Below are 25,234 nucleotides of genomic sequence, written 5' to 3'. Positions count from 1 at the left end.
GAATCAAACTTTGACGCTGGTTTTAAAACCTGTGCCCCACACCTTTACAAACTACTCTTCTTTTATTACTAGATAACTGAACACAGTTTTTGTTCAACTGGTTCCATCTGTTAAATCAAGTAGATCAGTTTCGTCAAGAGGCTAATTCAAAAGCTAAGTCTGTAAGAGTTAATCTAAGCCTCATTCTTTTGAAAATGTTATAGGAATTTTCTTATTACAACCAACCTTTATTTTTCCTGATAACGTGTTAAAAGTCAGTAACAAATCAAAGACAAAAACTTTTCTGGCAACTATTTTTACCCATAAAATACCAGTAACGTTTACGGACAAAAATCAAAATCCAGCCTTAGAGAATGCACTCCCACCCTGTCCACCAGGAGAGTAACATGCCCTAGAAATCTTAAAACAGAAGGTTCTGAGCAGCTTAAACAACAGGAGGAAAAGCAGTTGTAAAAATCATACTCATATTCTCTGATGCCATTTTTATTAGCCTTCAATAACTGCCTGAGAACATTTGCTTAATTCACAACTCAAAGCCGGACACACCTCACTTCTGGCACTGCTAGTCAAACTGGATACTTGAAACTCAAACTGTGCTCTTGCAGCTGCATAGATCATTACCAGTAACAGAGGTTCACTGACCAGCAATTAGCTGGCAATGCCAACGATTATACAGATGCCGTGTCCTGTCAACAGAGCTGACAGCAGTTTAAATACGACTGACTCAATAAACTAAATAAATAAGCCTTAAGTGACACAGGACATCTGTTAGCTGGATTGCTTCTGGGTATAACATTCTCTTGACTTGGTGGAATTGCATTTGCTGGGATCATCTTGTCTGGTTTGGGAGACAGACTACAGCTATGCTGTGGTCCACACCACAACTGTGCAAGCTTCCTATATGTCCTCTGTGTGAAAACACAAGAGATGCAATGCTGCTCCTTCTTACCCATCTTCAGTAGCAGTGACAGCCCTAGCATGAAAATTTACCATTTCATGAACAAGGTTTTGTTGTGACTGACAGGAGCGCAGAACACACCAGCACAGCCAAAATCCTTGTCCTGATGCTGAGATGCCAAGAACAAGAAACGGAGAGAGAAGAATGCCTGTGCCTCTGCTGCTCTCTGCAAAGCTCAGCAGGAGCAGTGACGCAAGCTTGCCTAACACCTCAGCTCAGCACTGCCCAGTAGTCGGCTTGGGGCAGAATACAAGGAATGACGGTAAAGAAAATCCAAAACTATGCCAGTAAGAGCAATTAATATACTGCTGCATTTTTAATTGGGATTATGCTTAAATTTAGATTATCTTTAATAACAATGGTAACTAACCTGATTAGAAGTCCACACCAACACCTTTCACCTGGATTTTTGTGTACAAAGAGGAAGGATATTGAAGGGATAGTAATGTGCTTTTCAAACCTCTCAAGACACTGGATGATACACAAGACATCTCACCTGTCCATGGCAACAATGAAAGCAGGGTAGGAAAGAGATGTGTGTCAATAGTGAATCAAACACTGCATGTTTTCTATGGGGATGACAAAGTAAGTCAGGATGATCTGCAGCTGCTCTGATCTTTCTATGTCACACTGTGGTAGACAGAAGCATAAATGCACAGAAGTCTGATGGATGCTGCTCCTACAAAGACGAGGTGTGCGTGCAATACCCAGGAAATCCATACCAGCACTACGAGAGATTTCTTACAGCTCTACTTGTTTTGCAGCTGCACAGAAATATCGAAACTCAAACAGGGCTTTGCAAGTGAATGCCTCTTTAAGCTTCAATACCTTTTGCTATGCTAGTAATGTGATGTGGTCTGCACCAAAGAAAGTTATTTAAAAATTCAGGGAGTCATGCCTGCAGGAAGAAATGCTTTTCTTTCTGCTGAGTAACAGCTCAAAGATTTTCACAATCTAGCACCCAAGATGCAAGAAGATCCCTGTTTTCCAGAAAGCACAAGGTACTGACAAGCACCAGAAAGCTTACTTCCTCCCATTAAGAAAATGTGTCAAAATACAGTTAAGAAATATAATAGAAGAAGGTACCAGCAAAGCCCAGAAGAAAGTCAAAAATCTACCAGCTCAACAAGTATTACACTCCTCCATGCTACGTTAGGATCATAGCTAAGCATCTTCCTCTTTTTGTTGTATTTTTAGAATGGCTGTCAGTGAAAGCGTCACTAGTAACAGAAGCAAAAATATCACATATTCTTGTAAACAAGTTACAGAGAGAGCTGAAAAAGTGTTGCTGGCATTAGTTAGACGAGGCTCTTAACATTATGGTAGACAGTATGTACAGAAAATAATAAATGTATTTGGCCTGATTTCCTCCTCATTTACACATTTATAAATTAGGAGTAACAGCATACAAATAAATGAAATTACACTAACATAAAACTACAAGCTTAGGAATACTTCAAATTTAATTCAAATTAAGTAAGCACTTAATCTTCATTAAGGCTGGCATCCTTATAGCTGAAGTCATAGGAAGAGCTCTTGTCATGGTAATACAGGGATAGTTAAGTATCTGGTAGTCCAGGCAAGTTTTCAGGATACAATTACAGTCCCCAGCTAGATTAAAATCACATATACAGACTTAATTCTACCAAAATAAATACAAACATGTGCACGACCTCAAAGGGAAGGCCAGAGTCTTGCTGCCAGAGTGCTACAGTATCACGCCGTACAGTACAGATGCAAAAATAGAGGAAGCTGCCACAGTAGTTAGGTAGTGACATCCCTGTAGTGCCTACATGTGTCATTTTACTGGGCCAGTCTCTGCACACGTGCTCATTTCTTGATTTCTTCCACGAATTGAATTCTATGAATTGGTTGTTTTCTTCACTGCATCCAGTTTGTTGCATCTTTCTAGTGCTGATTACCACACTATAGAGCATTATTTCAAGTAGCAACTACTGAGAGTCACTGAATTAACACAATTCAGTATAAAAATGTCACAGTTACTCACCTAAAGAAACAACAGCCACACTCTCTGGTAAAAAATGAAGTCGGTATTTTATCAGTAAATGCACCAATATGATGCAGATAGCTGTGAAGGGAAAAAAAAAAAGATTTAGAAGTGTTGGAAGAGAATAAAACATACTTTTAAGTAGTATGTCTAAAATACTACAGCAAAATATGCAGCAAAACTTCTCCTAATGATGTAGCAGAAATCCACTAATGCAAGTAACCAGATTTTAGTTCAAACCTAATTCTCACTTAAGTACGTAAATGGATATATGAATGACTGAAAATAACTACGGTAGATTCTAGGACTTAAAATTATCTTCTAAAAATACCAGTATTATTACTTCTACAGCCTAATTCAGCTTACAAGAAAACCTTCTCTGAACAGAAGCTGTAAAAAATGTCAGTTACACAGAATACACTGTTTTAATAAAGCTTCTGGTAAACATTTCATATATTTGAAATAAAACATACATGTACACATGGCCTCAATTAAAATTTCAAAGCTACAGCTTTCACATATGAGTCCCTCTGAGCAGATGGGCTTTACCCAAATGAAATCATCACAGAATCAGAAAAAATACATTGGAAGGGATGTCTTGAGGTCATCCAGTCCAACATCCTGTCGAAGCAGGGCTAAGTGCAAAGTCAAAGGTTATCCAGGGCCTTGTCCAGTCAAGTTTGAAAATCTCTGAACACAAAGAAGTCACAACCCCTCTTGACCCCAGTTCCAGTGCTTAAGTCTCATGGTGAAGAATTTTCTTCTTCTCTCCAACCCACATTTCCCTTGCTGCCGGTTGTGACTGGTGCTTCTCGTTCTTTCGCGCACCTCAGAAGAGTCTGGCTCCACATTACCTGTAACTCCCACTCAGCGGGTCTATGAGGCTGCAGAATGGGTAACTGTTGAAATGTCCTGGTTCTCATAACAAGCATCAGCCAACTTCTTCCCCAAATCAGCAAGAGTCATTTACTGCTGAGCACTGCTAAAAGTTAAACCAGTAACAGGAAAGGACCAGTGTAGAACACCACCAGCTAGATTTGGCTTGAAGTTAAAATAAAAATTAGAATTTTAATCTGATGCAAATTCACTTACTGTTTTTAAAAACTCAATTTTGTACTGTAGTAATGTATTTCACCCAGTAGGGAGAAAGTCTATGTCTCACAACAAAAACAAGCTTACAGTAATATGAAAATGCCATCACAGCCTCTATGCCAACAGCAAAGGCAAATTACACAGGATCTATGGCAGATCCGGGTACCATCTGTGGATATGGTTGGAAGACATCACTTGATTCTTTTAGAACTACTGTAGACAGAAAACGTCAAGAATCAAGAACCAAAGAATCAAAAACCAAGAATCAAAACAACAAGAATCAAGTAATCCTGGATTATTAAATTCCTAGCTATGTTGATTTGAATACTCCCTGCACTGAAAATCACACAATACTTCTGCGATTTTAATTTAGCTCAACGAAGGGTCAGAGAAAAAAACAACCTCTTGCCTGCATGTCTGCAGTAGATGTATTTCGCTCTATTTGCTAAAAAATCATTCTGCAGTGGCCTGGGATATAAGCAGTATTACTGCTTGCGTTTTGTCAGAAAGCAACTGAAGCTCAAGCAACGTCAATAGCATTTTATATACTGGAATCAAATTGTGGCCTGTAAATCGCAGTGGAGACTGTTTTAAACTATGTATTTGGCAAACCTACTCCTAACTGCAATGGGAATCTTCACTCTCTGCCTTGTAAGTGTCTGTGAGACTCACCCAATTTCAGTGTGGGCAGCACAGTGCCAGGCCACACTACCACAGCACAGATTTTGAACTTGGGAACGAACTAGCTTCTAGGAACTGCTCTTAGTGATTTGGTATAACAGCTCCTTCCAACTAACTAACAACCAAACAGCCACTCGCAGATGGTTCAGAAGAGCACTTTCAATTTACAGCCTGAAAAGGTGCAAAATGGTGCACAAGTAGTTCTGAGCACTGCATGCTTGCTGGATCACACCACCTGTGAACTACTGGGGTCTGCAACATGATCTGCATTTACTATACAGTGTCACAAAAAAGAAGTACAAACCTCATAAATACAAACATCACTTTTCATCGCCCTACTCTCCAATACGGTGCTAAGGAATGGGTATCACACTGACGCCTGCATTCTCCCACTTGTTATCTTGTGCACCTAGTTCATACACAACTTGGTGAGCATTTCATTGATGTGCATGTGAATAGATGGATGGGCTTAAGAACTGAGCAAAGACAAATGAAAAACAGTAATATTTGCTCAATTACTGGCATGTAATGTGCTCAGAACCAAAGCTGTGGGTTTGGAGTGATGAGCAGGGATGGCTGCATTCATAAAGATCGTTAGGGCTCCCTTCCCCACATATTTACCCCACTTCCACTCCACCAATCTTTATGATGTCAGTCAAACAGTTCTCAAAACACCTGAGTTTACAGTACAATGCTCTAATGCACCCTCCAACTGGTGTTTACTTTAAAATGCTGTACTTGAAACTGCAGCAGTTCAGAAGCTGACTAACAAGCAACTCAAGACACTTGGCTGCCAACTGCCAAACAGACTATAGGAGCAATAGCTTCATCATGTATCCCAAAGTTTTTATTCACCTGTCAATCACTATTACTGAGTTTCGTATAAATTTCCTACCTGTTAAACATGAATAACATGCATCCAGTAAAGACATCTAGTACTACTATGTTAAAAGCATTCTATACTGTTCTTTGGGATAGAACCATAAAGGCATCCAGATATTATGGATTTACAGCAAACTCCAATGCAAGCACAACCATGCTTTCTATTTAGCAGATCTAATCACCAGCTCCTTTCTACCAGCTTTTGACTACTCTGCTTTGGCAATAATACAAAAAAGCAACCATAGTCTAAGAATTAACTCCCACCACCATAAATATAATGGCAGCCTGGTATATTCTTTAGCTGTTGGTCACCCATTCCTTGTGCAAGACTGCACAGTTTGTATCTGGCAGTGTACTGTCTGCTCCAGGCACTTGCACAGATCAGAAGTGTAACAATCAGGCAAGAGGCTGGAAAAAGCAGTGTTCTGGACCAGCTAAAACAACATTTGAGTGTCCCCTTAAGGAAGAGCACAGTAAAAGCACATAACACAACAGAAGGGAATTCCTGCATCACGTGAACATGGCAGAACAGAGGTAGAACTTTGAAAGCAAATTTGAAAGTTTGAACGGATAAACAAGCTACAGAAATCTGGGGTCAGAGACTAACCCGTGCTACCTCAGGCATTTTAAATTTGGGGCTTGGCTTTGACACAGCACAGCTCAGAATGGATCTGCTTCTGGGTCTATTCCAGTTTAGAACATTTTAAAGGCCATTTTACAGCTTGCAACATCCAAAGTATGGCACACACATTCACTTTCACCCTTCCTACACTCTAAAATCAGAGATTATGAATGGGAATAACTATGAACAATAAGCTTTTATACTGGCTTTACTTTGTTCAGGGAACTCCCCTGTCCTGGGGGCGATGCTTTTAAGGCCCATTAAGTTATCAGACTGGCATAAACAGGCTGGAAGTCAGCAAAAAAAAATCCTAGTCTGTTCTTAAGTTCTAGGAATACAATTTTACCATGAAAGGCCCTTTTAAAATCCATGAGACACACATATTCAGAAATTTTATTTTAATCTTAGAAGACTTCTGATCTACTGCATTTTGCTTTCGTCTTGCTTTTGTTTCTGTTCAAATTCTAATACATCATTGACCCCTGGGAAAACATTAACCCTCTTTAAGGATGAATAGATACTTCAGAAATACGGAGAAGCCTTCTACTTTGTGCTGCACTTAATAGCAGTTATTTATAGGAGACAATTTTTTTTTTTTAAGCCCAAATGATTTGCAGAACTTTCTGCATTGCTGTCAACTCAACACCTATCATTTTCTCCTTTTGCTACTGGAAAAAGTAACCTAGACTATAGACTAGGTGACTAACCTGTCACCAAAAAGTCTCTCAGTGTAGCTTGCTTTGGAGGATTAAAGCACACAAACACCCAAAGGAAAATAAACAAACCCTTCACCCTCCATGAAAGTTTTGTTATTCTTACAGTTTTGACTACAGCATTGTTCTTAGCAGATAAAGAGAGATAACTGTATTCTACTGACGAAAGATAACAGCCCAGACTTTTCCATAAGTTGGGCGTACATCTGCCATTCAAAACGCCTATATAGGGACAACAATGTTAATATAATTATGGAAATCTGCATGTTATTATTGCACTCTTGTAGGAATGTAAGAACGTAAGGAGAGCCAGAAAAACAGATACTGAATTTTAGCACTTGTGCATGTAAATCTGACTGCCGGCTACTGGCTAACAGAACAAAATATCTGAGGGCTGTCCAGAAGTGCTAGAAGTACTTAAACTGGCATCTCTAACACACTGTCCTCAAAGACAGCTGCAAGCACCATGGCATATTCTGACAGTGCGTTCTTCACACAGGAACACATGCCATGTGCTTGATAAAGAAGGCAAAGCCCATTAAACATGTTTGCACTCTGAGACCACGGTGACAAGGTTTGCAATGGTCCTCAGCTTTCCACAGATTTGGGATGTTCAGGCAGTTACATACCCAACTGTGCCTGTACAATATACTACTTTATAGACAGAAAACCAGAAGAGAAATAAAGTGCTATCATTTTGAAAGCTGGCCTATGTCCTCAGATACACAGCACAATTAACAGAAATTAAGACTTTCAGTTCATCATTCACCTAAAACAAGAAGACTAAAAAAAATGGTCATGCCACTAGATTGCTCCTCTTGCTGTGCCTGGACTCCAGTCTGAACTGGCAGGATAGGTTTAGCAGGTGTGGGTACCACCAGCTTGGTAGTAGCAGCCAGCGTAGCGTGGAGGGTGACGTTGATGAACTCGTGGGTGGCATTTGCGGACCTGCCGGGATGATACAACATGTGGTTACAGGGGATGGGAGCGGCACGACACAGACCCAGCCTGCTAAGGACATGCACGCACGAAGCAACCCCAGACCACACTGAATCTGTACTGGTGACCAACACGCTAAGGCCGCTCCCGGAACCCCTCCGCCCAGGGGTGGGCACGGCATGGCCCAGCCCGGCCGGGCGAGCCGCCCCGCAGCCCCGGGAACCACGCGGAGGGGCCGGCACCGAGGGGCTGGGGACGCGGCCCCCGCCGCCCCGCAAGCCCCTGCTGAGGGGAAAGGCACCCCCGCCGGGCAGACGGCGGCGAGGCCCCGCCCCGGAGGGGACGCCTTCCCGCCAGCAGGGCCCAGGGGAGCGGGCCGACCCCTCCCGCCGCCCGCGGCGCGGCGCGGCCCGACCGCCGCCACACTCACTCCGCCATCTTGCCGGCCTCCGGCTTAAACCCCCACCGCGCTCCCGCGGGGCCGCCCTGCACGCAGCCACTTCCGGGACTCCGGGGCGGCGCTCTAGCGAGCTCGCCCCTAATCTCTATGATCGGACCGCAGAGGGACGCGGGGGCAGCAACGCGCATGCGTGCAGGGCGGCTGCCGGCTGCCGCCATCCTTCCGGCGGGCGCGTGACAGGGAGGGTGGTCACGTGAGAGCGGGCGCGCTGCGCTTGCTGTTGCGGGGCGATGCCGCGTCGTCATGCCCTCGTGCTGTGGTGTGACGTCACCCAGCTCGCGGGGCCCGCGCGGCGGTTTACGCTGGGGACAGGCCTGCAGCGGCTCCGTGTCCGGCAGCCGCCGTCACCCGGCGGCTCCGTGTCCCTCAGCCACTGCTGCCTGGCGCCACGTCCCTCAGCCGGCATCACCCAGCAGCTCCGTGTCCCTCAGCCTTCGCTGCCTGGCACCACGTCTCTCAGCTGCCACTGCCCAGCAGCTCCTTGTCCCTCAACTGTCATAGCCTGGTGGCTTCTGTTCCCTCAACTGCCATCGCCCAAGCTCGTAAGTAACCCCTTGTGCTTAAGTGGAGACGGAGGTCATGGTAGCACGGGGTTATTGTTTCAGAGGGTGTGCTGGAAACCTGGATATAATGACTGCAGAAGTGTAATGAAGCATCACATCAAAATACTCTGTGCTGCCTAGAAGCAGGAAATGGATCCCGACTTTTTAAACGACATGTTCAGCCTGCAGCCCGCTTAACCCTTTCCTGCCCGCTGAGCAGACCTGGGTGAGTGCACGGCTGATCTGTGGCCAGCGTTCACTGCCCAACCACAGACTGAGAACCTACCCTTACAGCAAAACGGAAGCGTCAAACAGGCGTTTATCCAGTTACCATCAAGCTGAATCAGAAAGCCACTGCCTCAAAATCAGTGTCAAAATGCTCTTGAATTAAAATATCATCCTGTTGTCAGCCTTACCTGGTGTGAGTTTCAAATGCCCTCCTCTGGCGCAGGCTGCTGCTGTGACTTGGGTCTCTAAGCTCTGCTGCGCACCAGTTCTTACCTGGAAAACGGGGCTAATTAGCAGCTCCCAGCTTACAAAGCCAGTCGTGGACATGTCTACATCCAGTCTGTGAAAGTCTGAGATGCTGGCGTGACAGGCACTATGGAAACAAACAGAGTAACAGCATCACATGCATTTCTCTTCACTTCTGGTCCGACTTCCTCAGGGAAAAAAAGGGGGTTGTAAAACAGACATACTGGTTTGTATGCCTCAGGTCGTTTCGAAGGTCCTCTAGCATATCAGCTGTGCACTTTAATCAAAGTTGTAGATTCATGGCACAGACACACGGACACTCTTGTGAGCCATTTACATGAAAATGAAAGCCATTCAAATAGGTACGAATATGCGTGAGCTTTAAAAAACAGCGAGATTCGCACAGCAGCTGTTTTTCTCTTTATGTCACAGGCGGGATGGAGCTGGAGAATGTCTGGTTTCCTGTAGTGAGACTGAACCCACACCTCCGTCTTGGCTCTCATATTCTGATGTGGTTTTGTGGTGACCTACTTAGATGTCTTCTGACAGTTATAACCAAATTTTTTTTCCACACTGGCTAATTTCCGACAATCTGCAGTTTGCTAATCCCCATCTGCTTTAACTCATTCTCTCCATCCCAGTTGTGTGTGGGACAGTTTAGAGCACATGACTTCAGCTTAGGCACATGTGTTGTGGCACACTGAAAGCTCACAGGTGCCAGTGCAAAATGAGGACGGCACTTGGCAGGGTGGTGCAAGCCGATTTCCAGAGTTGAAGTGCACATCTCACTCCATTTGGAAACTGGTGGGACTGTGAGCCTCCAGCGCATCTGAAGCTCAGGTGCTTCTTCTCTTTGATCTCCGTTTTCACAATGCTCTCTAGCAGAGATTGTGAACAACACTTCATCCATAAATAATGAAGTTTGATCCAGAATGTGTCACACAAACTGATGAAACACGGGAAATTTCCTTGTGCATGCTGTCTTCCTTTTTTGTGCAAAAATTAAAATTCAAAGTTTGCCAAGCCTTGGCCAATTTCTGTACTTGTGATGTGCTCCAAATGTGCTGTGTCAAAGCACCATAGAGTTGTGGAGGGTTACATCAGTATGAACAGAGACCAGTGCAAGTCACTAGATGGCTGAAGTAGCTGGTCACTAAAAGGTGAATTCTCGTAGAATCATAGAATGCTTTGGGTTGGACGTCATCTTTGGAGGTCATCTAGCCCAGCTGCCCCTGCAATAAGCAGGGACATCTTCAACTAGACCAGGTTGCTCAGAGCCCCATCCAACCTGGTCTTGAAAGTTTCCAGGGATGGGGCCTCCACTACTTCTCTGGGCAACCCATTCCAGTGTTTCATCACCCTCATTGTAAAAAATATCTTCCTTATATCTAGCCTAACTCTACCCTTCCTTGGTTTAAAACCATTACTCCTTGCCCTGTCACAACAGGACTTGCTAAAAACATTTTCCCCATCTTTCCTGTAGGCCCACTTTAAGTACTGAAAGGCCGCAATAAGGTCTCCCTGGAGCCTTCTCTTCTCCAGACTGAACAGCCCCAACTTTCTCAGCCTTTCCTCACAGCAGAGGTGTTCCAGCCCTCTGATCATTGTTGTGGCCTCCTCTGGCCCCGCTCCAACAGGTCCATGTTTTTCCTGTACTGGGGACTCCAGAGCTGGAGCTATCAGTGTTTCCCTTGAGAAACATCTCTAGAAAGGAATTGGTCTTCTGCAAATTTGCGTATTTTTAGCTCATAATAACTTTTTGTGTTTTAATTTTGCTTTTCTGGGAAGCCCTGTGAAAATGCAAGAAGTTAAATTGAAAAGGGATTGAGGGAGAACGTCTGGAAATGTGGCAGAGAAGGACAGTGGGGGCCGTATGCATCTCACCTCCATGCAGAACAGCTCATGCTCTGGGTCCCATGGCAGGAAGAAGCTCCCTTGCTCTGCAGCCCAGTCCTCCTTGCCTGGTCCTTATCCTGCCCACCTAGAAATCAGAGAAAATGCCATTGAAAGGCACCTGTGGAAAGCTCTGGTCCAACCTCCTGCCCAACACAGGGCCAACTTCAAAGTTAGAGAAGGTTATTCAGGGCCTTGTCCAGAGAAATTTTGAAAACCTCTAAGGATGAGGAGTCCCCAGCTCTTCTGTGAGACCCATCCCCGTGCTGCACCACTCTCAGGGAGAAGCACTTTTTCCATGTTGTGCAGCTGGAAGCCTTCTTGTTGCACTTCATAACTGGTGCCTCTTTCGTTGTGCAGCTCTGACAGGTCTTGGTGCCCCTCCCGGTAACCCCCTTCCTCCGTATCGTATACCTGTGCCTATGCTGCTCGGAATTAAAAGGAGTAGCTGCATCCATCTGCAAGGGCAAAGTTTCTTAAAAGCAAATCAGCAAGTGGTGGAAGATGTAGAGCCGTTGCGGCAGTGTTGGTCAGGGAACAGGGCATGGCTAGGGTCCAGTGTAATCTTCACCTGTTGCAGTGGACTCTTGCAGTTGTCACCAGAGCGATGTTCAATCCTGTACCAGGCTGATGCAGAATAAAGAAAATCTTAAAGTATCTTTCCTCGTCACTTGAGTTTTGCTTGGCGTGAAGAGCAGGCCATCTGGCCTAAGAACGAAGGCCAGAAATTTTAGCTGTTTTCCTTTATCTTTGCTTTTTCTTTGCTTTTATTTTGTTTTGGGGTTTTTTGGTTTTGGTCTTGGCCTTGGCCTCAGCCTCATTTTTTTGGTTGGTTTTGCTCCTTAAATCTTTCAACTGGCATGATCAGGAAACTCCACGCTTGTTTTGTTTTACTGGCCTTGTAGCTGTCATGTGCTTTTAATCATGAGAGATTGATGTAGAAAAAGGATGACAGCAAATGTAACTCTTCAAGATGTGAGCTGACCTTCTCCTCACTGTGCCTGTTGGCCCTGGCCAAAGGGGAACCACAGATAGGTTTTGGGGCCATGGGAAGGGTTCAGGAAGGGATGTGGAAGGAAGGAGGATTGAGACAGGAAAATAGAGAGCTGGGAACCTAGAGAAACACAGAGCCACATCTGAACCTCGCAAAAGCCAGGATCTGAAGGGAAATAAAGAAAAAGAGAAGAAGTAGAAGGAGGACAAGGATCCCAGGGACCCCTGTAGGAAGGGGGAGCCTCAGGGCAGCTGGACGGATCGAGGGCCGCTGGGTCAAGCAAGTGTGTGAGAATGGGAAGCCGCAGGTATAGGTATTGGTCAGCTACGGTGAATTTTCACATTTCCGCTGAAATGAAATGTCATCCCACAGAGCAGCATGCTGTGGGTGAAGTAACCACAGGTGATAACAAATTATAACGTCTGAAATGTTCTGTACGAAGAGATGGCGATTTTCATGCCTCACCTCTGACTCATCAGCAGGAAATGCCACTGCTTGTTTGACCTGTTGTTGCCGCCGAGCAGGGGTAAGTCGGACTTACTGCCACTGAGATGGCGACTGAACCAAACACCCGTCTAGCATCACTGTACAGATGGTTTTTCAATGACTTGGTTGCAACAGAAAGTCATCGTTTTGGCAGGAGGCCTTTCAGCCTGCTTCTCACTTGTGGATTTCTGATGCACAGCTACTGAGCATCTGTTGATTAATGTGTGCGCTGAATGTTGCTTTTAATAGATCTCAGGAATTTCACAGTTGTTTAAGCTCATCTAAGATGATGTGGCTGTAGGTAACACAGTATTTAGTTTTAATTCTTAAATTATACAGAGCAGCCTAAATAGATAGCTGTGTGGAACACTGCGGGCAGGCACAGATGAGTAAGTGACCAGCTGTAACCTTGTGTTGGAAGCATAGGAGAGGGCACTAATTTGCAGGCACAGGAGTTTGTTCTCTCTTACAACTGGAGGCTGTGGGCTCTAAAGAGCAAGGGCATGCCAGATTTACTCTGGGGAGTGGATTTAGAAGTTACGGCAGTCTTTGGCCTTAGAGAGATCTGGGTTAGCTTCTTAGATGATCTATAAACACTGTGATCTCAGGCAGGTTGAACCGTCACCCTTGATTCAAGTCTTTCTGAAATAATAGAAAGCACTGAACTTCCTCCTGCCGCAGTGGGTAGTTAGGTAGTGGGAGGAGGCTGACAGATGTTGTAGGGAACGTGGAAGTGCTTCACCTAGATTTACTGTAGAAATATCCTATGAGTATTTACATATTCCAATCACCTTCATAGCTTGGCTTTCTAGTAAAAGTAAAATATTCCCCAGGGTGCGGAGAGGGGTTCAGCTCTAAGCTCACCTGAAGCCAGATTCTGATTCTGGCATGGAATATGGTGTGGGCCAAACAACAAGATGAGCCTGGGATTTCAAAGATGTCAGGGAAAATCAGCAGTATCAACAATACCTAAATCAACAGTGGCCTTAAAATGTATCTGTAGGCTGTGTGTGAGGAAATGCTTATGGCTATGGCACCAAAGTGACAACAGGGTACTTAATGCTTACAAAAGACCTGTCTTTTAGGGGGCTTCATCATCACCCAGGATCAGCTCCATCACAGCTCCTGAAGATGTTGGCGGGCTGGGATGTGAATGCCGGGGAGCTGCATTGGCCTGAAAACAACCTCTGTGCAAAAAGATCCTCTCCTCCTGCTCCCTTCCTTCAATTTTCCTGCACTCCAGTACGAGACTGAGAAAGAGAGAACTGACTGTACTTTAAAAGGAAGGATGAATGATTTTTGCTATCAAACTCAGGACATTTATTTATTATACAGGCGAAGGTTAAGCATGCTGCTAAGAAGGCAGGGAAAGCGTCAGCTGTGTAATTTGCTTGCTTTATTGCTTTTGGGCAGATGGGAAGGATTCTCTTAGGCTGACTGATGAAATGCTGAAAATTGTTTTAAACCCTTTACTATATAAATTTGTTTTTATGTCTGCTTAATGTGTCTTAGAACATGTAGCATCTCATTCTCTTGTTCTCTAGATATACGCAGTAGGCATATGCCTGTGTGCATACATATACACACACTTCTATGTATAAATATAAACAGAGAGAGAGACAAATTCCAGGCGCAAGTTCTCAGCAGATAATGTCTCTCCTGTTGCTTTGATATTTGTTGATTGAAACTATTGGATGCTTGGTTTGTTTGCTTTTCATTTCATGTTTTGTCTGTTTTTGAGATGCTAAATTTGGAGTTTATCCAGGAGAAAGCAATGAGAAAAGGAAACACATCGCATGGCTCTAGTCAGTGCCCAGCAAGATGCACTGCTGTAGCCAGGTGCCAGAGGTTGTGATCTGCCTGAAACGCAAGCAAATGGCATCAGCCCTTGGGAACAGGGACCCAAAGGGCAGCAGGAGGGAATATTCCCAAAGACACTGCCATGTCACCTGCTGGCACTGACAGTCAAGTGGCTGAATACAGGGGCTGAGGACACTGAACTCCTCCCTTGCCTTGGAGCTGCGGACAGGGTGAGGGGTACCTTGTTGAGAAGCGACAGCTGACTTCTCCAGCCCTGTTTGCCCTCAGGGAAATGCAGCCCTCCTGACCCCAACCTCATTTCCTCATTTTTGGCACTGGATGTTTGTTCATGCTGGCATGTGCTCTGCCACGCACCAACAGCCGCTCTGCCTGGTAGGCAGGCACAGAGGACAGTCCCCACCCACAGAGCTTTCTGGCTTCCCAACAGTCAGGCTCTGCTGGGTGAATGGTTCGAACACTGTCAAGTGGGGGCAGAGGGTGCTGCCCCAGAGCCAGGACAGAGACGGATTGTCCTCCTTTGGTTTTACTTTTAAGCAGTGAATTTTTTGCTTTGTGAACTCAGGCATTTCATGTGTTTCAGAGCTGGTGCGGTGCTTGTGCGCCGTGACTCATCCAAGTCTGGTCTCGCAGCAGTGTGTGATGGGCCTTCTGTCGGAAGATGTGACTCTCGCAGTGTGAACAGGTTATGCTTAGTGACAGGCTTCGGCAGGAGGCAGTTGCTGTTTTACAGACTGAGGCACAGAGTGGCTGGATAAATAGCCCTGACACTGACAGCAAGTCAATGGGTGAGCTGGGAAGACAAGGGGAGAGCAGTGGATGTTGTCTACCTCAACTTCAGCATGGCTTTTGACACTGTCTCCCATAATATCCTCCTAGGGAAGCTCGGGAAGTGTAGGTTAGATGAGCGGACGGTGAGGTGGATTGAGAACTGGCTGAATGGCAGAGCTCAGAGTGTTGTGATCAGTGATGCAGAGTCTGGTTGGAGGCCTGTAACTAGTGGAGTTCCCCAGGGGTCAGTACTGGGCCAGTCTTTAACTTATTCATCAATGACCTGGATGAAGGGACAGAGTGTACCCTAAGCAAGTTTGCTGATGACACAAAGCTGGGAGCAGTGGCTGATGATACACTGGAAAGCTGTGCTGCCATTCAGTGAGACCTGGACAGGCTGGAAAGTTGGGCACAGAGGAACCTGATGAAGTTCAACAAGGACAAGTGCAGGGTCCTGCACCTGGGGAGGAACAACCCAATGCACCAGTACGGGCTTGGGGTGGACCTGCTGGAGAGCAGCTCTGCAGAGAGAGACCTGGGAGTGCTGGTGGGTGACAAGTTGGCCATGAGCCAGGAGCGTGCCCTGGCTGCCAAGAAGGCCAATGGGATCCTGGGGTGCATTAGGAGGAGCGTGGCCAGCAGATCGAGGGAGGTTCTCCTCCCCCTCTACTCTGCCCTGGTGAGGCCCCATCTGCAGTACTGTGTCCAGTTCTGGGCTCCCCAGTTCAAGAAAGACGAGGAGCTACTGGAGAGAGTCCAGCGGAGGGCTACGAGGATGATGAGGGGACTGGAGCATCTCTCCTGTGAGGAAAGGCTGAGGGAGTTGGGCTTGTTCAGCCTGAAGAAGAGAAGGCTGCGAGGGGACCTTACAGATGCTTATAAATATCTGCAGGGTGGGTGTCAGGAGGACGGAGTCAAACTCTTTTCAGTGGTGCCCAGTGACAGGACAAGGGGTAACGGGCACAAAGTGAAGTGTAGGAAGTTTCAGCTGAACATGAGGGAGAACTTCTTCACTCTGAGGGTGACGACGCACTGGCACAGGCTGCCCAGATGGGTTGTGGCATCTCCTTCTCTGGAGATATTCAAGACCTGCCTGGATGCGGTCCTCTGCAGCCAGCTCTGGGTGACCCTGCTTTGCAGGGTGATTGGACTGGATGATCCCCAGAGGTCCCTTCCAACCCCTACCACTCTGTGACTCTGTGTAATTCTGTGATTCTTCCGCTACAAAAAAGCCAGCAGAGGCTGTAAGGAGACATCTCGAGAGACAAAGAGCAGGGCAAGTAGATGCAGTCCTGCACCTGATAGCCTCTCCAGCTACTCTTCAGAGTGTTGAAATCATGGAAACTTATAGTATCTGCAGCTTCCTGTAGCAGCCAGTCCCCTGTTTGCATCGGGTTGTGAGCAGAGCCACCTCCTTTTCTGTTCAGGACCTGGCTGCCACCAGCCTCCTTGGACATGGGTCCATGCACTGCGAGGACCGTGTGTGTTGTGTCCTTCGCCTTTGCCCCAGGCAGCAGCTGCTTCCTGGACAGAAGCCATTCATCACCCGGGAGGTGAAACCCGAATACCAGCTGCAGGAAGCTTGGCCTTGCCTGTCCCCTGCTTTCCTCCCTCCGCCAGCAGTCCTTCACTGCCTGCCCCTCCGCTGGGGTTTTTAATGCTGAATAGGTTTTTGTTGCGGGCAGCATTTAGGTATTTGCTGGATTACATTCTTGTTGGCATATAAATTAAAAGTTCTTCCTCCTTCTTTGTCACAGACTATTCTGCAAGCCCTTCTGCCAGTGGGAATTAACGAAACTCTGTGACAACTCTGATAAATAGAGTGTTTTGTTAGCTGGATTACAGTTACTGGTACCAGCCCCAAATGAGTCCAAGTATCCGTTGTACTGGTGAGAAGCATCTGCTGTGACATGTCTACAAACAAATGGCATTGGGAAAAGAGAACAACTGTACAAACAACTGCATTTCTCACTCACGGTGGTAGCCTGGAGCTGCTGGGCACTCCCAGGACTTGTCGCCTCATGCTCACACGAGCAGCCTGCTCTCGAGGTGCCTCCAAAATCTGCCAGCCCTTGCAGGAGAAGGATGCCAGTCTTCTCTGCCCTTTGCCGGGAATGGGATGGCACGGCAAAAGCAGCTGGGACATGGGGAGGCACCTGGGGTGAGCACTCCAAAGTGGGATTGAATGACAGCGTGCACACAGATTTCCCACCAGCTGGGTCTTCCCAGCCTCCAGCCTGCTTCTGCTCAGTAGCCCTGAAGCAGCCAGAAAGACAGGGATCTCTGCCCAGTGCTGTTTAGCAGATTGGTGGGAATCCAGGTGGCAGGACCTAGGTTTTTTGGTAGGCTCTGTCACCCTGCCCATGGTGCCTCTGCTGGGAGAGAGAAGATTCACCGGTGAAATGATGCGGGTATCCAGTTCAGTACCCAGCAAAGTGATAGCAGAGAGAAAAATTATAATCTGAGCATGCTGACTCCTGCTCTGACTAGCAGGCCACGCTCCCTCTTGCGTCTCTTTTCAATCAGAGGCAGCTGGTGGCTGTTTTTATAGGCATTGGTCTGAAGTGTCTCCCTAGAAGAATGTTCTGCTGCTTCTGTTATCTCTGTAATCCCTCACCAGGACAGCAATTGCTCTGTTGATAAAACACAGCTCCTGTTCACACCTACTCTGCTAATCACTTTTGACACACAACAGGCAGGCCCCATGTGATAGCGAGGGGCATCCCTTCCCATGGCCCTATGGCCTGTCTTGCCCTGGATCCAGCAACATTGCTTCTGCAGCCTGGGGCAGAGAGAAGGGGAGAAGTACAGATTTAAGAGAGGTAAAGTGAAAAAGCAACGATAACAAAGATTTAAGGCTGGCAAAAGCAGTACCTGTCCCATAGGAAGGAGGGGATACATAACAAAAGAAACAGAAAGGATGAATGGAAGGAAACCAGTCTATCTGTGGTGGGCTGGTAAGCACCCACCCTGGTGCTTGCTCCCCTCCAGTGGGATGGGGAAGGGCAAAAGTGAGAAAAAAATAGTGGGTTGAGATAAAGACAGTTTAATAGTGAAGAAAGCAAAGCAAAATAAGGAATTCATTCACTGCTTCCCATCAGCAGGCAGGTGTTCAGCCATTCCTAGGAAAGCCCATAGAGGTTACTTGGGAAGAGAAATGCCATAAGCTCGGACATCCCCACTTCCTCCTCCTGTCCCTGAGCTTTTATTGCTGAGCATGATGTCCTATGGCATGGAATATCCCTTTGGTCACAGGGGGTCAGCTGTCCTGGCTGTGCATCCCCACCAGCTTCTCACTCCCCCAGCCTCCTCGCTGCGGGAGCAAAGTGGGGAAAAGGCCTTGACACTGCGCCAGCCCTGCTCAGCAGCAGGTAAAACACTGAAGTGTTATCAACACTGGTTTAGTCACAAATCCAAAACACAGCACCCGACCAGCGCCTCTGAAGGGACTCCACTCTGCCCCAGCCAGACCCAGTCCGGCAGCGCTGGAGGAGGAGAGCCTCATGAAGAAAGAGCAAGAGCAGAGGGCAAGGGAATTGTTTCTTTCCTTGACAAGGCCATCCTCCTTGGATCCTCCTCTCTTTCCAGGAAGAGATCAGCTCTGGCAGGCTGCTTTCACCCCTGCAATTGACTCTTCTGATAGATCCAGCCGCTCCTTCCCTCTGCCACTCCCGTCCAGCTGTGGCACACGGATTGGAGTGGGTGCCTTGCCGCTTGCCTTAGTGCTGCTGCCCATGTCTCTCCCCAGCTGTGGGGTGAGATGAAGCTGTAACCCAGCACCTCCTCCTGCTCTGAAAGCCAAGGGAAAGTCCGAGGGTTAGGCCTTTGGCTGATACTTACTGCGATTAATTTCAGGGACACTGCCAGAAAAATGGTTGTGTGGTCCCAGAGTTTTGACTGGGGCATATAACATCTCATCCCTCCGTCCCAGCGAAGCGGTACTGGCTCAGAGTGATCAGTGCTATTCTAAACCTAGAAATTTGCAGCGCTAGTGAAAATGTTAACAAAAAGCTGTTTGTTTAGTTTAAAATACCCTTACAAACTAAACAGCTTAAATCCAGGTTGTATACAATGAACTGTGTGCTGTAAAATTTTTTCTCTTGGTTTGAGAAAAATACGCCCATGGCAAAGCCAAGCCTGGTTTGTTGTTGTAACTAGGCACCGTTCCTAGCAAACTCGCCTGCTAGCCGCAGTCAGCTGTTGTGAATAACTAATGGAGGTTGCATAAGATGAGAAACTCTGCAAACCTGGCTGAAACCAGCTGTCACGCTGGTAATGCAGGGAGAACCTCTCTTCCCGGTGAATCATGCGGTGGTGATTGCTTGGGGACACTGAGCGGTTAGGGCCAGCAGACCCATTAGGTCATCACGGCTGGCCACCTCTGTATCACAGGCTGCCTAGTCTCATTTGTAAAACCCTGTGATGAGCTCCATAACTTCCGTCCTGAAAGTAGGATGTGTGGCTGACAAACAAATTGCACAGAATTACCCTGCTTTAACTGGGTGACAGCAAGAAATAAAGAAACTATCACTTCCACTTTTTCTTTTACAAAATTTAGCCTGACTTTTAATTGGACTATTTCTCACAGCAGTTACAACTCAGGTTATTCATAGCAAGCAAATATGAGCCCTGGTGTCTTGATTAAATGCCAGTTTAGGGGATTGTGTTCTGCTTTGCTACAGTTTCTGCTGTTTCTGCGCTAGCTGGTGATGCTCTGCCTTTCCTGCCCTGCCCTGCTTCCTGGGTCATTCTGCACTGTCAGCTGCAGACCCTGGTATGGACCTGGGCTGAGGGCTTGAGCTCCCTGGAGGAGATATCAGAACAGGCTCAGCCTGACCGTGGATCGCAGCCCTTGCTCCTGTTGTTCAGATGGATGCACAGCACACACGCAGCCACGTGTGCAAAACCAAACCAAGCCCAAATTTGGCTGGCAGCACAAATGGCGCCGTGTCGCGGTATCCAGGTTAGCACAAACAACCCTGTCACACCAGAAACGTGGTGTCCATCAGGAAATGCTCTGCCTCTATCAAGGTCCACCCTGACATGACTGCTGTCTTTCCCCATGGGTGAACAGGACCACTGCCATCCTGCGTGGGGGACCAGGGCTGGGGCCTTTCTTTGTGGCTTTCCTCAGCAGATGGTTTGTACACGCTCAGCAAATCCATCGCGCTTGAAAGGTGCTGATCCATCACACACACGTACGCAGCTGCCCTGCACCTCCACAACAAATCTGATGCTTCCAGAAGGTGTTGGTCTTGCAGCACATTCACTCTGTGATGGACAGAAAAACGCTGTACTTTTTCTTCCTGATTTTTGCTGTGTGTGGCAGAACAGCTGGGGCTGACGTACAGCGCTGCCAACCAGACTGCAAATCCCAGACTGCTGTAAATAACTCTTCTCCCCAGGTAAAACATCTAGGCTGAAAAAGAGCGTGTATCTGGGGAAATGCAGGCAGGCAGCAAGCTTACCTGGGGGGGTGGCTGCAGTTCCAAAACAAGTTGCTTCCAGGTGCTTTAGGATCCCTTGCACTAAGGACATTAAATCAATACCTATTTCACTCCTATAGGCAGGGTCCTGCTCATGTCAACAGCTGATGCTTCAAAGCATTAAGTAATTACAAAAATGAACTGCCCTGTGGAGTGAGATATGTGGTTGAGTAAAGATCTGTTTAGACCAGATTGTCGTGACTGATGTTATGTCAACCTCTGAGGCCACTCGAGAGATACTGTGCCTTTGAATTCTGTGAGGAAAGGACAAGAGATTTGTGCGTGGCACCTCCTGGCCTTGCGTGAAGGTCATCGGAGGGATGACTGGTGAGCGCTTTCCAGAATCTGAGCAGGCAGTATGTGAGCAGTAGTGTGGGTGCGGTGACAAGCAGGTGTGTGCCCTGCCCTTGGTGGCGGCTCGGCTCTTTGACACTGGCCCGCACTGTTGAAATCGCTCATTGACTTTCTTCTGTTCAGCAAGTCAAGGCAATACTCTGGGAACAGGCAGTGCTGAGCCCTTGCCCTGGCTTCGCCCCGGACTTCTGCAGCAGCGCCAGCTGTAGAGCCGTGAGCGTTGGGGGCCTGGGCTGGTCTGTGTCTGTAGTTTGCAACCCCATATTCAGAGTCTTGCTGGCTTGTCTGTTGCAAAGAATCTTACATTTAAACCAACTGGCCCCGAGTTACATTTTCCGCTCCATGCTGGGGAATTTCGGGTTGTTAATTTTTCAGAGGCACCCAGCGAAGCTGAGTAATACGGGGAAGCAGCCTCAGACTGCCTGAGCGTGGAGGAAGTTACACATTTGGCGTTCAAGAAAATGTATGCAAATAGCTTTTCCAAAGCGTTCTCATCACCATCCACGTTGAAAGCAATTAAACCACCCTCAGAGTGACACTTCCATGCAAAAAACATTATACAGCAAGTCGCCAAACTCCAGCACAGCCAAACAAATCATTGGAGGCAACGATTCTGGGCTCTGAACGGTTGTTCTCCAGATGAGGTATAAATCATTCGCAGCAGCAAGAGCAGCAGCTGTTTTTAGAGCTGGGAAAGGTCTCTTTAGCTTGACTTCACCTTCTCGGCTCTCAGTCATGCTCGGTCCTGCAAAGACTTCAGAGTCAGATATTTATAGAGCGACAGCAGAAGTCGCACTGCAAACAGGAACAAATTCAAGCATGAAAGGAAACCATTAGGATTTCCTCAGAATAAAATCAATATAGTAAAGGTGCAAATGCTCCTTCGGAGAAAAATAAAAGCATATGGCACAAATGGTCCCAGCGCCAAAAGCAGGCGGTAATTAAGCCTAGAGGAGAGGGAACCCGAAAGGGTGGTGTTGATGGTTCTAGCAGATTGCTGTCACAGGCTAAGGTGCTTCCTAAGCCTTGATTTAACACATGCCTAATCCCCGCTGAAATTGGTGACTCTTAAGCAGGTATTCGAGTGCTCTGTCGATTTGCTGGTTACAGGGAAGGGAAAGGGAGCATGGCTGAAATGGGCCCCTCCCTCACCCGGTGCTGTCACCAATGTGCAGCCCGACAATGCCATGTGTCGACATTACCCGGCTCCTGTCAGCACCACATCAGTGCTCTACGCAGGAGGAAACCGTCCAGAGTACGATCCTTCCTGGTACCACCGCACCGGTACCACCACGCCGCAGCTGGCAGCTCCTGCAGAGCTGGGCGCTGCCCGTCACCAGGAGCTGGTCCTGCGGCTACGTTACAGAGCATCGCAGCAGATACTTAGCCAGGCTGGCGCTGCTTGGGGATTGCTGTGGGAGCCGGCAGCATGCAGGCAGGTGTGAGACAGCAGGGCCAGCTTTCCAGCCCTATGGTTTTCATGGGGACGTGAGTGACATAGGGACCTGGGAAACAAATGCCCGAGCTCCTGTTGGCTGTGGAGGGCAAAGCAAGCCTCCCCTCCCCTCATCAGACCGGGATGAGCAGGAATCACTTTGTGCAATGTTCACTGCGCTGCTTCTGAGCGACAAACCCCAAAACACAGCCCGACCTTGCTACGATTTTAAGAGAAATGAAAGGCTGCACATGTTTTAAGAAAGTCCTACAAGCCCTTTACTTGTGCATCAAAGGGCAGTGACTACAGAGGCAGCGCCTGGGTGGTCAAGAGGTTCAGCTCTATGGCTTTCTAATTAAACATTTATTCCAGTTAATCAAAATCCAAGCTGGGAAGAAGGTTAAGATGGCTGGAAGCCTTTATACTTTACTCCAGCAGAATATCCAAATATATTCACAGAATTAATTAGGATTCAGCTGTGTGGCTGGAATTGCAAGGAGGCATCCAGGACGGAGTAATTTCATAGGGTCACCTGGGTAGTTTGGCACCGGTCAGCAACTGAGTGGACATCGTTAAAATCCCCTTGGTTGTAGCTGTCAAAGGTAATGGGTATTTTTTGCTACACAGCAGAAGAATTTATATTTTGTATGTGAAACACCATTTTAAATGTAGCTGTGGAACATTCTTATTCACCATGCAACTGTCTCCCCCACTTGGGAATCCAATTAAGCTCTTGGCCTTTGCGAGTTAATTTTGCATTATGTAATTATGAGTTAATAGAAAGCAATTTCCTCTGAAATGTTCTTTTGTTCCTGGTTGTCCTCGTCCCCAGATTTCTGGAAGGCAGTCACATTTCCACATGGTGTGAAGTCCTGAAGTCTTTTTTCAGGTGCCTTCAATAGAGGCAGAGTTTCATCCCACTTTCTTGCCTCTGCTGTTAGTTTTGAAATACGGCTGTGTGTCTGAATAGTCCAGATGTTTCTTTTCCACTCCTGTCACCTGGCAGGAGTTAGGCAGGGTTTCATCTCTGCCTGCACTGCCCTTTCATCTGGTTTTGCCTGATGTCCTTGCAATCCCTCGCAGAGCAGGGAAGAGCAGCACTCTTCCATACCATCCCCAAACAAGGCTGGCCCCAGTAGAGAATTTCTTGGCATCTGCATCTTGACCTCCTGGTGTGCTGAAAATTGCCTGTTTATTTTCTGACTCAGACAGTTTGGGCTGTTTGGCAGTTTTTTAGCCCAGCTCTCATCATAGCTTTTTGAGGGGGACTTAGTTAAGTGATGTTGTAAAATCTGGATAAATTACTTACATGAAATTACACAATAATTTTATCTCTTGTCTGCTGAAGTTTCCTTTCTTGGGAAATTTTGGAAAGTACAGCCTGATGTATTCCCTTGACAGGTTATTTAGATCTCAAAGGATCTAGGATTTTATGAGCATTTTCGCAAGTCCACTTTGACTGGGATAGATCATCAGCCTTCAGAGGTGGGCTGACGCAAACAGAGGCAACACAATAAATTGAATCTCTGCATAGTGCCGTGACAAGCTTAATATTTTAGCCTATTTTTCTGATGGCAGCCACCTTCCAAGTGAATATGGAGCTTGCAAAATCACTTCTGTGGATATTGGCTCCTTTTGGGAGCTATGACATGTGTTGTCTTTGGTGGAATGAGCCATCCCTATGGTTAGGCACGTGTACGGGTGCTATGAAGAGCAGAGCCCTAACAGCCTTGTTAGAAAGTGTAGTGGGTGGCATAAACTGAGAACTGGTCTACAGTAATCCTGCTTGCAAGGAGCACCTGGCAGCATTCGGTGGAGTTTTTCCATATTAATAAACAAATATCTGCCTTTGGTTTCCTTTCTGTTCCTGCTGACACATCGATGTGAGACAAAAGTAGCAGCACCCGTGGGTGGCAGTGGTCTGATACTCGGCTGAAAATACCAGGGCCACTGAGGTATGCTCTTATTGCCAAATTAAGTACACACCCTGTTGTGTCTTTCTGAAAACCTGCTGCATCAATAATTATGTCTATGATCCAGCACACAGCAAGCGCTGGCTGAGTGAGTATTTATTGCGTACACTGTGTCTGTGGGTGTACATGTAGAAGATATTTACATCCCTGCTATGCATGCATTGTCTGTGCTCTGCTCCTGCACAAAGCCGGTGATGACACTGTTGGCTTTAAATGGAGCTGGAGCAAGCCCCATGTGGCAAAGAGTCTTTTAGTAAAAAACAGAGGGAGCACATTGCTCTTGCAAAGCTGAGAGCTGGTCAGCATCCAGTCCACCCCAAGTCTCCGTCTCCCTCCAAGCGACACAGCTGAGGTTCCCACTTCGCTCACAAACCGTCTGGCAGCAGAAACTCCAGGGAAGATCCAAAGCAAACAGCATTGCCGAGCAGCTGGAGGGCTGACACGGTGCGATGCTGACTGTCCTCACCTTTATAATTGGAGGCATTTTCCCAGTCACAGGATGGAGTCTATTCTGGAAAGTCTCTACCATTGGGGCTGAAGATGCCAGAAGCTCCAGAGACCATGACAAAGACTGCAAATTGCTAGCAAGGGCTGTGACATCTTTGCTACAGTCTGTCCTTCACTGAAGTAGCAGAACAAAGATTATCCTCCCA

General features: G+C 46.9%; 1 protein-coding gene across 1 annotated transcript in view; it reads right to left on the bottom strand.

Moving 5' to 3' along the window:
- Positions 1–8,428, bottom strand: part of SLC9A8 (solute carrier family 9 member A8) — a 31,668-nt gene extending 23,240 nt beyond the window's left edge. The window contains exons 1-3 of the mRNA XM_075438565.1: positions 8,326–8,428; positions 7,726–7,904; positions 2,967–3,047 (exon numbers count right to left, since the gene is read on the bottom strand). Coding sequence (XP_075294680.1) covers positions 2,967–3,047; positions 7,726–7,904; positions 8,326–8,333 — 268 coding nt within the window. The 5' untranslated portion in view covers positions 8,334–8,428. The remainder of the gene's footprint in view (positions 1–2,966; positions 3,048–7,725; positions 7,905–8,325) is intronic.
- Positions 8,429–25,234: the final 16,806 nt, after the last annotated feature.

This window comes from Opisthocomus hoazin, chromosome 18, assembly GCF_030867145.1.
Source record: "Opisthocomus hoazin isolate bOpiHoa1 chromosome 18, bOpiHoa1.hap1, whole genome shotgun sequence".
Lineage (NCBI taxonomy): Eukaryota > Metazoa > Chordata > Aves > Opisthocomiformes > Opisthocomidae > Opisthocomus > Opisthocomus hoazin.
This window is presented reverse-complemented; position numbering and strand designations above follow the sequence as displayed.